Source organism: Drosophila sechellia, chromosome 2L (genome assembly GCF_004382195.2).
Source record: "Drosophila sechellia strain sech25 chromosome 2L, ASM438219v1, whole genome shotgun sequence".
Lineage (NCBI taxonomy): Eukaryota > Metazoa > Arthropoda > Insecta > Diptera > Drosophilidae > Drosophila > Drosophila sechellia.
This window is the reverse complement of record NC_045949.1, coordinates 6,431,795-6,444,702: the sequence shown is the minus strand read 5'-3', so window position 1 is coordinate 6,444,702 and position 12,908 is coordinate 6,431,795. Positions and strand designations below refer to the sequence as shown.

General features: G+C 45.9%; 4 protein-coding genes across 4 annotated transcripts; 2 read left to right on the top strand and 2 right to left on the bottom strand.

The window, feature by feature from the left end:
- The first annotated feature begins 263 nt into the window (after positions 1 to 263).
- Positions 264 to 1,798, top strand: LOC6611404 (tRNA (adenine(58)-N(1))-methyltransferase non-catalytic subunit TRM6). Its single transcript, XM_002035912.2, has 2 exons — positions 264 to 1,323; positions 1,384 to 1,798. Exons 1-2 carry the CDS (start codon positions 333 to 335, stop codon positions 1,725 to 1,727), a joined length of 1,335 nt encoding a protein of 444 aa, XP_002035948.1. The 5' UTR covers positions 264 to 332; the 3' UTR covers positions 1,728 to 1,798.
- On the bottom strand, positions 1,765 to 2,467 carry LOC6611403 (cytochrome c oxidase subunit 5B, mitochondrial). The gene is made up of 2 exons (XM_002035911.2): positions 2,189 to 2,467; positions 1,765 to 2,132 (listed from the first exon to the last, which is right to left on the bottom strand). Exons 1-2 carry the CDS (start codon positions 2,370 to 2,372, stop codon positions 1,849 to 1,851), a joined length of 468 nt encoding a protein of 155 aa, XP_002035947.1. The 5' UTR covers positions 2,373 to 2,467; the 3' UTR covers positions 1,765 to 1,848.
- A 219-nt stretch (positions 2,468 to 2,686) lies between these two features.
- Positions 2,687 to 4,043, bottom strand: LOC6611402 (cytochrome c oxidase subunit 5B, mitochondrial). The gene is made up of 3 exons (XM_002035910.2): positions 3,844 to 4,043; positions 3,237 to 3,410; positions 2,687 to 2,908 (listed from the first exon to the last, which is right to left on the bottom strand). Exons 1-3 carry the CDS (start codon positions 3,923 to 3,925, stop codon positions 2,802 to 2,804), a joined length of 363 nt encoding a protein of 120 aa, XP_002035946.1. The 5' UTR covers positions 3,926 to 4,043; the 3' UTR covers positions 2,687 to 2,801.
- A 274-nt stretch (positions 4,044 to 4,317) lies between these two features.
- LOC6611401 (intraflagellar transport protein 52 homolog) lies at positions 4,318 to 6,107 on the top strand. Its single transcript, XM_002035909.2, has 3 exons — positions 4,318 to 4,510; positions 4,761 to 5,406; positions 5,463 to 6,107. Exons 1-3 carry the CDS (start codon positions 4,398 to 4,400, stop codon positions 6,006 to 6,008), a joined length of 1,305 nt encoding a protein of 434 aa, XP_002035945.2. The 5' UTR covers positions 4,318 to 4,397; the 3' UTR covers positions 6,009 to 6,107.
- Positions 6,108 to 12,908: the final 6,801 nt, after the last annotated feature.

The window sequence follows — 12,908 nt, the reverse complement described above, 5'->3', positions numbered from 1 at the left end:
GGTTATTTCTTAACTAGAATTCCAAAACATTTGGCCAAGCAACAGGTAATGAAGCTGCCAGATCAGTCAAATAATCAATCCAAATAGAGGAAATCAATAATTCTCATTTCCATAAGTGCATTTATATTGCCAAATCAAGAAAATAATTTGTTGTTATTTAGCTCTTCATTTAAAATTCAGTTACTAATCACATGCAACAGGTGACTATATTACCAGATTTTGCCCGTTTTCCAGCACTGAACTTATCTTCTTCTTCTCTCTAGATTTTGCGGCTTTTCGTATGTTTTCGACAAACACGTTGTTTATAAGAATTATAACATAGAGTTGCAACCATGGCCACCGAAGAGGACATTCCCAGAATCCAATTAGGCGACTACATCGTCATCCAGCGGCAGAAGTATACGAAGCTACAAAAATTCAGCAGTCTGGACACCACGGCCAATTTGGGCAAAGAAACACTGGAGCTGAAGTCTCTTTTGGACCAACCCTATGGCTCCACGTTCAAGATGTGCGTCAAGGAGACCAAGCCGGGTAAAAGGGGCGCCCAGAGACAACACACCTTGGAGCTGTGCAGCGAGACTGAGCTGAGAAGCACGCGGGAGGTTTTGGGCATCTCCAGCAGTGGAGCGGATAATCGGGACATCCAGGATGATGGAGAAGCACAGACCCTGAAACCAGAGGACATTGCGCAGCTGCGTGAGGAGTGCAATGACTCCAGCAAAATCATCGAAAAGCTGGTGGAGAATTCTAAGACGTTCCACAACCGAACGGAGTACTCCCAGGAGAAGTACCTGCTAAAGAAGGAGAAAAAGTATTTCGAGTTCGTTCAGATCCGCCAGCCAACGATCCGGCTGATGCTGGACATCTTCTATCGCCAAGACTCGGAGAAGGTTATGGGCATTCGCGTTGACACTTTATCGCAGATTATTTCTTACTCGGGCGTTTGTGGATTCGGCAGCTATCTGCTGTACGAGAGTGGTACCAATGGTCTACTGCCGGCTGCTATGCTCAACTCTATAGGCGCAGGCACGGAGGGCACCTTGGTGCACATGCACCCGGGCAATGTGCCCCAGAAGCAGGCGCTCTCAGCTCTGAAACTACCCCTGGAGCAGCAACAGCGATGTGTTTCCGTTAATCTCTATTCCGTTTTAAGGGAGTTCTATCAAGGAGGGGAGGCGAAGGCCACAGATGTTCCCGTTGTGGAGCCCAGTGAAAATAAGCCTCAGGAAACCCAGCCGGAGACGCTAACGGAAGAACAACCGGAGGCGATAGAACCGATCACAAAAAAACCCAAGCTGGATGAGTCAAAGAGCGACAGAGAAGGTATGGGTCACAATAGTTAACTAATCAAGACAAGTACAAATACTATTTCTGTTGTTATAGGAGCAAAGGGACCTCCGCGCTGGCATTTGGAAAACAAGCGGGCCACCGTCCTGATGCACGCTGAATTCGACAGTCTGGTGGTGGCCGCCAAGGAGCACCCATCCAACATTCTGCAAGCCCTGCTGCCTCTTGTGAAACCATCAAGGCCCGTGGTGGTATTCAGCACCTGCAAGGAGCTCCTGCAAGAGACGTTCATGGAGCTGAAAACCACAGGCAAGGTGACGGGTCTGCACTTGACCTCGAACTGGCTACGCACCTACCAGATCCTGCCCAATCGCACACATCCGGAAGTGAATATGAGCGGAAATAGTGGCTACCTTTTGACGGGCTATACGCTTAGATAGTTATTGTGCGTCTAACAAATACATGTAAGCCTTTGTTTTGATAATATCATGCAATGTTTAATGCCAGCTGAGGATCATGTTAAGTGTGTTCGTGTTAAGTACAGCGCTCTGTGTGATCGATCTAAACGGGTGGGACATTCTTCAGGATGAAGTAGTGGCCGCACTCGCACCGCTTCGGTCCCTCGTCCTTCTCAATCCACATCCACTTGGGCAAGCGGTCGTCCAAGCACAGACAGCCTACGAGGCGGGCATCGAACGCCGATGGCACGACGGTGGGGTCGTTCTCCCTTCCCGATCCGCGCCTGATCACCTTTGTGAAACCCCAAGGGTCCTCGCAGCCCTGCTTGGCCAGCAGCATTTCGCGCTTCTGAATCCCGGTGACCAGTTGATCGTCCGCAATTAGCGCTAATTGGGCATGAGACCTGAACTGGAGATCTTTGCAAGCTGCAAACACTACTTACCTGACTTTTGCACCTGAGTTGTGGATATGGGACGCTGTTGAGGAGCAGCGGCTGCTCCTCCTTGCCACTGCAATCCTAGTCGCCGAAGCAAAGAGCTTAGCTTTCCGTCACGCTGGGTTAAATTGGAGATCAAACGCTTGGAGGCGGACTGAGCCTTAAGTAGACGCGAAATGTAGGACGACATTTTAGAAATGTATGAATATAACAAGTGAATTTCCCACTTTGAGTGAGTTATGAGTCTGAACCAAGGGTTTTGAAAATGTTTGATGGCTTATTAAGACGCCTACTACTTTAAACGAAAGTCATCTTCCTTCTGTCTTTAGACAAGCTTCTTTAAAATAAATCCTTTGATTTTTACTCAAAATCTTTTCTTTAGACTTTATTGTTCGCTTTTTTCGTATAATTAAGCATTTTTCCTCAGCTGCGTTTGAAAACACGATTGCAGATCTGAAAATGGAAGCTGTGCCGCCCTTTCTCTCCTCTCTGTTCTCAGTTTGGTTTTTTTTTTTGGGTTGATGTTTGTTTATTTGGACAGCTAAGTGGGTTGACTTTTAGCTTAGTAGTTGTTGTGTTTTTGTTATTAATTGGTTTATTGAATTAATTAATAATAACTTTAAACAGCTGCCTTCTCCACCAGCTTGAACCAATGGCCGCACTCACAACGTTTCTGGTTGCCCTTCTGCAGCCACATCCATTGCACGTAGGTCTGATCCTCTTCGCCTGGTTCGGAATAAAAGGTATGTTAGAAAGTACTCTGCTGGAAAGATGGACTATAGCTCTGGTCAGGATGACGGCATTCAGGTTTTCTTAGTTGGAGTTTTTGCAACGAATTATTCAAAATAACTTTTAAAAACGTTTAAACGCGGTTTGTAGCTAATCAGAGCTCAACAACTAACTACATTAACGCAACTCAATTGGATAAATCTTACAATGAAAACAAAAATGTCATTGGAATGCACCTAAGCAGAATAGAATGCAAATTTCACGGTTGATAGAATACAATCTGTGCCATTATCCTGACCGCAGCTAGCGTTTTCTGACTACTTACAGATGCAGCCCACAATACGGGCGTCGAAGGCCGATGGAATAAGGTTGGGGTTCTCCTTGGTGCCGGCGCCCCGCTTGAAGACCTTCATGTCGAAGGGGTTATCGTTGCCGGCGGCCTTGAGCAGCAGCTCGCGCTTCTCGATACCAGTGGCGTGCTCCAAAGGATCGTTCATCACTGCAAGGCGGAGAAGTGGGAAACGCAATTAGGAATTAGCTCATAAATTGATAAGCGAGTGGGTTACTGGTTACATAAACAGCAGACGCCCCAAACCCAGACGCTCAGTCACAAGTACAGCTCTTCGGAGGGGTAATCCCGGCCAGCTTCTGTCGAGGTGTGAACTCCGCACTGAGGTGTCACCGCTCCCCCTCTCCGTCCACAAGTCGCACATTTCCCAGCGCATAGTTATTACATAACCTCGCACTTTCCATAGACACTTTTCTGTGGGTCCAAATCTGATGCTCTCCAGGTTTGTGGAGCACAGTGCCATGCTGGTCTACCACCTGCACTCCAATATTATGCAATTCCAGGGCAGAAGCTCCGCCAAATCGGCGAACGTGACCGAAAAGCAGCTGGCCGTGGGATTTCCCTCCTCATTTGCACCACTTACTTTTGCAGAAGCGCACGGGCGTGTAGGCAACATTTTGGCGTGCGGCGGCACGGAGCGCCATGCGTCCACAGATCGATGCCATTGTTCGTTTTGCGAAAATTTCGGTCGGTCTTAAGTGGTGAACACCAAAAATTCTTTCGTAATTTTTCACACAGCTATGGATCAGTGTGACCGCGGTAAAGTAAGAAAAAAATACCGCGCGCTTTAGAAAATATGATATTGATACTTTCAAATGCTTGAATAAACTAATTAAAAAGAAAGTTCCCTATTGTTATTCATCGTAAAAATTTTCTATGTAAGTAAACTCTGGCTAAAATAATAGAGTGCTTCAGATAATAACTAACATATATTTTTTTTAGGAACCAATATACCACATTTTTAAAAATATTATACAACGGTCACTTTACAGTGTGCAAGAAGCAACCTAGCTTAAGTGTTGGAAAACACCGGCGGAACACTCTTATCAAAACCACAAGATGGCGCCACTGCGTTGCCGGGCAACCAAATGTAAAAACAAAAAATTGTATTAAAAAGTTTATTGAATCTGCATAAAAATGTCAAGCAAGCCGGTAATCTGCTTTGATATATCAAAAAATGAACGTTTTCAAATATCGGAAAACTACAAAATGATGCACCGCAAGCTAAAGGTCAATTGGAATGTGGAACAGTCAGTATCCCAGAAGTTATTTATGGCCAGCCTTACAATTAAAGCACAACAAAGTTTTTTCAACTAACAAAATAATCAATTCGTACTATTTTCCAATTTGATTGGTCTTTAATATAAGTACATATGTCACACTTTCATAAAGTATGTTTTCCTTATAACTAAATCTTTATAAAGGTAATCCATTTTAGTCTTAGGGATGAATCAAAATTCCCGAATTAACTGTTATATATTTTTTAAAATGGATTAACAGAAATAATGCTGAACTCCGGAAGGAGCGACTTGCTCGGGTCAAGATATTCGTTATCGCCGGGCCACAAGATCGATTCACAGAGGATGAATTCGAGGTGCTGAAGCACTACGTGGAGGTGCAAGGTGGCAGTCTGGTGGTGCTCCTGGGGGAAGGCGGGGAGCCGGAGTTCAATACCAACGTGAACTTCTTTCTGGAGCAGTACGGGCTCTACATCAACGGCGACACTGTGGTGCGACCGCACTACTACAAGAACTTCCACCCCAAGGAGTGTATCGTGGGTGGTGGCGTAGTCTGCGAGTCCATGTGGCGACACCTCCTCAAGCTGGACATCGAGAAGGTGGACTTCGATTTCAGTGACGAGAAGTACAAGATTCACTTTCAATATCCCTATGGGGCCACGCTGAATGTATCGGAGCCTGCGAATGTCCTGCTCACCACGGGTCCAGTGGTGTATCCCTTCAATCGTCCCTTGGTCGGCTACTTTACAAACGGGAAAGGTGGAAAAATCCTGGCGATGGGATCTGGATACATTTGGCATGACAAGTATCTGCAGGACAAGACCAACGATGCCATGTTTGAGTACTTGATAAAGCTGCTTGGAGGCGATGAGATTACCTACAGTCACTTGGATTTCAACGATGTGGAGGTGGGTTAATCACCAATAGAAAGTTTGCACCAAACTAATTACATTATAATCCAAAGCTGAGCGACAACAAGCACTTCACCGATATTGGTTTCCTTGCGGATATGCCAAAGGCCTGCCTAATCGATTCGATTGGAACCGACATGCCCACGGACTTCAAGCAAATGTTCGACATGCGGCTCTACGGGCTGAGCAACCGGCTGCTCAAGGACGTCATGGACACCTACGAACAACTGCACGTCAAGTACGAGCCGCTGAAGATCATCAAGCCTCAGTTCGAGATACCGCTGCCCAACGTCCAGTTGGCCACGTTTCCGCCCATCTTCAGCGAGCCTTCGGCTCCGCCGCTGGAGCTGTACGATCTCGACGAGACTTTCAGCGGAGCTCGATCCCAGCTGGCGCACATGACCGGCCAGGTGCTGCAGGCGCTGCAGTCCAAGGAGCCACAAAGAAGGGCTCTCAATCAGCGGGAGCTGGAGAACTACATCAAGGAGTGCGCCAGGATTACGGCCATTGTGGACGATCGCCAGGATATGGCAGCTCGTGAGATACTCAACATCGTGGCACGCCAGATTATCAGCTACAGACCTTATGCGGAGGACTAGAACGCTCCGATTACTACATTCCTTGCAACTTTTTCGGGCCAATCAGCAAAATAAGAATTATGTGAACATATATATATATATAAAATTTAAAATTGAAAACCTGGTCTGTTTTATGTAAACATGTTGGCGACTCGAATTCAAACATGGCCGGCAAGACAGCGAAAGAACGCTCCTCCGCTCTCCGTCCAGGGCTCCCGAGTTGAATTACACCGCAGGCGATTTTTGGAGTGCGGGAAACACAAGACCTGTGGGAAGTAAAGCTATATAGCACTTATGCGCGGCTCAGCCATCGTTTAGTACGAAAATTGGTTACTTAACACAATTAATTATTTGTATTAATATTTCCCCGTACGCCAAGGGGTGCCTCCGCGCCACGCAAATCTCCCAAGGGAAATCCCGAGGAGCAGTTCTGTTTTTAGGTGTCAACGATTTGTTTCCGCTTTTCCGGAGGGCGCGACTCCTACCTCCCTGCTAATTGGGACGAGAGCTAGGGTGTGGGAGTATCTAGTGTGTGAGAAACCACTAGTTAATGCTTGTCACAACAAATAGTGTCATCAATCTGGACTCCCATGGGGGATGCAATTCCTGGGAGTGGAGTCCTGTAAAAAATACTTCTGCACAACTGGCGGTTGTAAATTTTTTAAATTTTCTCTTAGAGATAAAATGTTTCCCTGGAGTGCGTGCATCCTTGGGATATGTTTGGGAATGAGAGTTTTACCTGAAGACCAGTTGTTGACATCAAAATAAGTTTTAAGTATCTAAGTAGTATAAGTAGTAGTATGAAGTATCTAACTTTATTTACCTAACTTTACCTTTTGTCCAATATATATTATGTATTATTTACAAAATGTTCCTATTTTGAAGCCATTCCACACCGAATCCCCCCTTCGAGCCGTCCATAGTGGTGGTGGTGACCCCGACCGCCGGCCAACGGCTGCTCAATCAATCAATATTGAAGGTTCCCACACCGCAGGCGAGGCACTCGATGGGTTCCACCCCCCCTTCCTTGCCAGTGTGTTGGCCATTTTGTTTGCTATTTCTGTTTGGCTTTTTCTTGTGCTGACCGCTAAATATAACGTTGGACGGCTAAGCCGCGGAGGTGGGGAGTGGCGGCCGGCGGTGCAATAATCTGTGAGGGGAAAAGAGGTTGGGATGAAATCGGATACGGGCCAAGTAGGAAGTTACCTTGAGTGCATTTCTATATATCTGTATCGACAGTGACAATGCCCGCCCAAGTCCAAGTTGCAGTTCATTCATGGTTTCAGTCGGTTCGTTTTTTCTTTCTCTTTCCGAGTTTAGTGCAAACAGGTTCACAGGCTCACGGCACAGAAGCCGCACAAGTTTTTCCCGGCTGCTCATCCTCATACTCGTCCTCGTCCACCTTCCACTTTTCCTCAGCCATCTGGCCACCGAGGGCAGTTGTATTAAACGAAGGGCAAAATGATTTTATTCCGATTCTGTTTGCCGAACGAATCCAGCTGTATTTGCCGCACTTCCGTTCTCCCAAAAGCAAGCGCAAATATTCGAAAAAGTCCTGACTTCTCAAGTACTCCGTTTGTTTTCCCATCCGCAACCGCATCCCTTTTTCCCAGCTGGTATTTTCCCGCACGCAAATCGTACTTTATATACTAGTTACTTTTCCGAACTGTCCAGCATTTGTCACCTGTATGAAGCTCGGCACCGGGGGCGGGGAAATTCCCGGAAAACCCTCATGGAGCACGCGGTGATCGTGATGCGGGTCGTGGCGACATCGCTTTAATTAAATTACAGCCACCAAAACGTGCGACACTATAATAATTTTTATTCATTGTCAAAAATGGGCAATCATAAAAAACAACACGTCTGCATCGCAGTTGGCGAAGGTGGTGTAGTTCTGAGTTAATCCGTGGTGGGGGTTAGTCCCACGGAGCTGTCCGGACACAGCCACCAACATAAACAGCCATTCGCTCGCACAAGGGGAATGTAACAATCAATTAACAGGCCAGATAGGTTCAGATCGGAGATTCCAGTTAACCCTTGGGGAGCCTCGCTTATTGCCTCCTTTTCAGGTCGTAATTTTAACGAACTATAGTTACTGGGATTATGCAGTTTTGAGTAAAATATCTTATCATATATTTGTATTTGTATATAATGATAACATAATTAAAGCTTGAAATGGTTGTCATGATTTTAGGATTTATTTTTGTCAGTATATTCTCTTGAGTGAGTGACTGGTGTGATGGGAACCCTCTAGCCCATGAAAGGGTTAAAGCAGCCGTTGACCCAAGATTGTCATGGCACGCTTCTTCGTCCGCTGGACTCTCTGTCTTTGTCTTTGTCTCCGTGGATGTCGCCCCACTCGTGTTGTTGTTGTTGTTTCTGTCTACTGGTGGGGCCTTGTGGTTGTTGTTGCCATCGCTGTGGGGCCCAATGTCAATGTCTATATGGCCATCATCGGAATAGAAAGCGTGTCTTTTATGTTCTGGCATTGTTATTAATCTATCATTAGGTCGCCGTTGTACAACAGGCTCTAATGATGCGTGTAAATGCTAAACAAATCAAACATTCCGACCAAAAAAAAAAAAAAATACACCAAATCCAAATCGAATATCTCGCGCAGCGAAACGAGGGAAAAATGCTCGAAGCGCGTGTACAATTTAAAATGAAATAAAATCAGACTGCGCAGCTTTCGAAATTTTATGAGCTTGTTGTGCTTATTAGTCGCCCCACGAGAAATGGCGACAGGCCACAACATCACCAACATCACCAACAACAACACCAACAACATCACCAACAACACCACCGAAACAACAACACCAATGAGAAGAACCAGAACGGGAACAACAACAACAATCACAACACGCATTTCCACGGCTAATTTTTCACGCGCACTCCGACCCAGCTCCAAATCCAACTCCAACTCCATCTCCATTCCCGTTGCCAAAGTCGGCAACCGACAGCGACAGCTCCTGACCAGGCTATCACTTCCATCACTATTTCCAGCAAGGGTATCATTGCTATTCTGTAGCCTTTGTGCTGTACTCGTCTCGATTTTGATTTACCGTTAGTTGTACATTATTCAATGATGCAAATTAAGTTTTCCCAGTGGAAAACTAATTCAATGAGGATTTAATGTATAGCAAAGGCATGGAGTGAAATGGGAAATCGAAATATATTGGTGCATACTTTTGAACAGCTAGCTTCATAATAGTATCAGTTTACGATGTTCAGGCAGTTTGGACGCATAATTACAATCATTTGTTGAATTTTTTACTATTATATAGATAGATTGTCTAAAAGCGTACTTTAACTATTTAAGAATAGACTGGGATAATTTAATTATTGCTATATGATAGATGCCGCTTCCTTGCCAGGACATGTAGTTCATCCAGCATTCGATGATCTTCAATTGGCTGCTTTTGGTTCCTGGTGCTTTATTTTTATACTTTTTGGCACGCCAGACACGCACGAGAAATTCCAAGAGATAAGGATCGTGTACGACAAGGTGTATTATGGACCCCCAATCCAGGGACCCCAACCCCGGCAGCCAAATGCCCAGTGTCCCCCAGTCGGAGTTGTGCCGTCGAGTGCCATACTGTTGACTCTGTTAAATTGCCAATATTTATGGTCTTGCCCGCACGGGCTGACTTGTTAAATGGGTGTTCCTTCCAGCAGCCTTTCGTGTGGATGCCATCCCCAGTTCCGTGGCCAGAGTATCGGCCTCCTGCCCGACAGTTGGTAGCTGTAAAACGTTTAGGGACAAAAAGTGTTCGCCCCGATAAGAGGCAGCTGGCCAAGATGTTGTAGTCTGGCCATCAGCATCAGTTTGACGTATGCCCGTCAATGGATTTTATGGCCCAGTTAGCCATTTTGAAAGTGCCAAGATTCAGTTTCTATGTGCAGCTAAGCAGAAATGCGCAATGTCGTCGTCGCTGAAGCTATAAAAATGTCAAAACATGCAACAAATAATGGCAGAATTATAAAGAAATCTAGCGGTAGCAAAAATAAATAAATAAAATAAAAGCGCGTCATTCAGTTCGCTCAGTGCAGTAAGCCATTTGTTTGTGGCTTATTCCCTACAAAGGGGTTGGGTAGCTTAAGTTGTCGAAATCGTATAATAACGAGTGCATACTGTACTTATATATTACTTGGTCAAGTAAGAAGCTTGCCACAAAATACGCCATGTTTATAAGTAATTTCTAACTCAATAAATATTTTTATATAAACTCAATAGGATTTCAGAGCATTTATAGTTCTTGTATACCGAATTCATTCCCCATCACCGCCCTTATCTCACTGGATGTGTAATTGACAAAAAAAGCGAGGTTCCTCTGGCATGTTTCCAGGTTGATACGGCGCTGATCTTGCGGTTTTGCTGGTTTTAAATCGCATTTATGCCATTTTCCAAGGTAGTTTTGCTTATATTTCGGCGAGGAGCCGCACGCGAATCTGCCATGATGCTGACATTTCGAAATCACCCGAATCCCTTCTGAAACCGTAGATGTGTGAGAGAGGAAAGCCCGGTCTTATCTCGATCCGAATGATCGTCACCTTAAATGCTATAAGTCACACCTAGCCATTTGTCACATTTTCTAGCCGCCCACGGGGCCAAGCCAATGGGCATCGGACATCGGGGATTGGGGATCGGAGATTGAGACTTGTTCCATAAATCAAATCGGTGCACGTTACAATTGAGGCGCATAAAAATGCAAATTGTATGCATAAAGTATAATTTTTATAACTTAATTAACCGAGCTTGGCGGGGAAGTGGGTTTCGGGCACCTGCTGTGCTTGTCGCTTTTTCCTCATTAGGCTGGCGCCAAGTTTGAGATTGATTTTGGCCGCATTTACATGACAAAGCTGCTGGGGATGCTGTATGAGTTGTCTTGGGTCGATTGGGTTGTGATAAGCTCATCAGGGCACCACTGGTAGCTGCAGCTCCTCGGGAATCAGCCGAGACTTCACCTCGTACCAAATTCTCGGAAGAGCCGCAGATAAGCCAAGTGGCCCAGACGAACATTAAATAATCTGCCTCTAATTTGGGTGTCGTTTACACGTGCCAAGATCTCTTGACTCCACTCCACTTCACTTCACTCCCGACTCCCTGACACTGATGAGGCTCATCAAGATGATGATGGGTCGAGTGTTGGGTCTCCGGCAGGGTCATCAAACACCTGGCGTTATCGCTTCATCTCGGAATGTGCCTGTTATGCGATTCGAGGGGGTGGCGTTGTATCCAACTGGCGGAATGTCAAAGTTTACATATTTGATTGAATTTTATGGGGAATTTCCGAGGCATGTTTTGGTTGATGATCCTCTGAAACAGCAGTGCTTCCTAATATTATAGCCAAGGATTAAACCTTTAATAATACCCATAATTAACAACTACGTAAGCCATCCTTAGCCTTTTATGCCATCGGACAGATTTTATTTTGTTTATTTATATTGTGTAATTTGTTATTTCTTCTACCTCTCCTTTGTGGGCCCTGTTTCTCTGCTGGCTGACACTTCACCCTTTTAGAAAATAACCAGTTGTGTGTGTGTGTGTGTGTGCGACGATGGGGTGAATGTTGGTGACTGTCTCGAAATCGAAATCTGGCGCCGTTTACATTGCCCGCGGCTAAACAAAAAAGAAACATCAGCCAAATCCACAATCGAGAATGTCTATACAAAAGTCAATAAACTTCAGTGCGATAGGTATGTGGACGACAGCCACAATCACAAGGGCAGCAAAATCACAAACAATGGTCAGGACAACAGGGGGGCGTTCGTCTGGAAGGGATCAGCCAAGGGGTTTCCCATCGAGGTGGTTCGAAGCAACAGGTGCAATGGGGCTGCAAACTAACTTATTCCTGGCCAAAAGTTCAATTAAATCACATATCTAAAAGTTAACTTACAGTGAATCGCCTTGGATTAGTCATTAAACTGAGTTGGGTATCTCCTCCTGCTGTTTCCTATGAGACAAAAGCAATGTGTTCCATTTCAGCACTTTAAACTGTGCCTGAGCTTTTCCACTGAGCAACTCACTCCACTCCACCCGATGGGTGAAGCCTTAAAAACCCACCACCACCTTCCAGTGCTGACTCATCCGGGCAGCTGGCTGTGGGCTCTTCCCGCTGGTGACTTACTGTCAACTGGCGCTTGGGCCGAACTCGTTGGTCATAAATTATCCGAATGGAGGACCCTTTGCCTGCGCATCCCAATTGGGGACCAGCTCCTACTCCTTCTCCAGCTCCTCCTCTCCAGCTCACTGTCGCCAGCTCGGATGCCAAGTGATTTTTTTCTTAGCGCGCCCAGCGGGCGCTCATTGTACGGGCAGTTAAACAAGACGCTTTTCAGCTCGTAAAACAAGCTGGCTGGCTGTTTGTTTTTGTATAATAAAGTTATTGATTTGTGTTTAAGTGCCGTGGGTGACCCGCTTGGAAACCCAACGGCGATCTGGGGTCCGAGAAGAAAGCCTTTCCCCCTGCAGATTAATGCGTTGCATTCGGGGCCAACAATCGCTGGCATTTATCAGCTTATTTGCTTTATTAAACGCTGAGCTGAGCCATTTAAGGCCCAAAGCTGACGCCTGTCAATTGCGACATGACCAAAGTCACTCCCCTCGAGAATTCGCTGCCCACCACCACCACTTCAGAACTAACTGTCCAATCCAGCCTCGATGCTCGACTCCCGATCTTTGGGCTGTGGACAGCGGACTGTGGGCGGCGCACTTAAGTAGCTTAAACAGACGCGGGGTGGTCCGCGACATAACTTTGTCTAATGACTCGGAAATCCGTCACTAATAATAAGAGCCATGGCCATAAAGAGGCAGCGAGCATTTGAGACCCACAGTCGCTCAGCGACTGGCGATGCATTTCTGCACTTAACTGGAATCGGTCAACTCCCAGCTTCAGATGGGAGCTCCCATCTCGGAGCTGG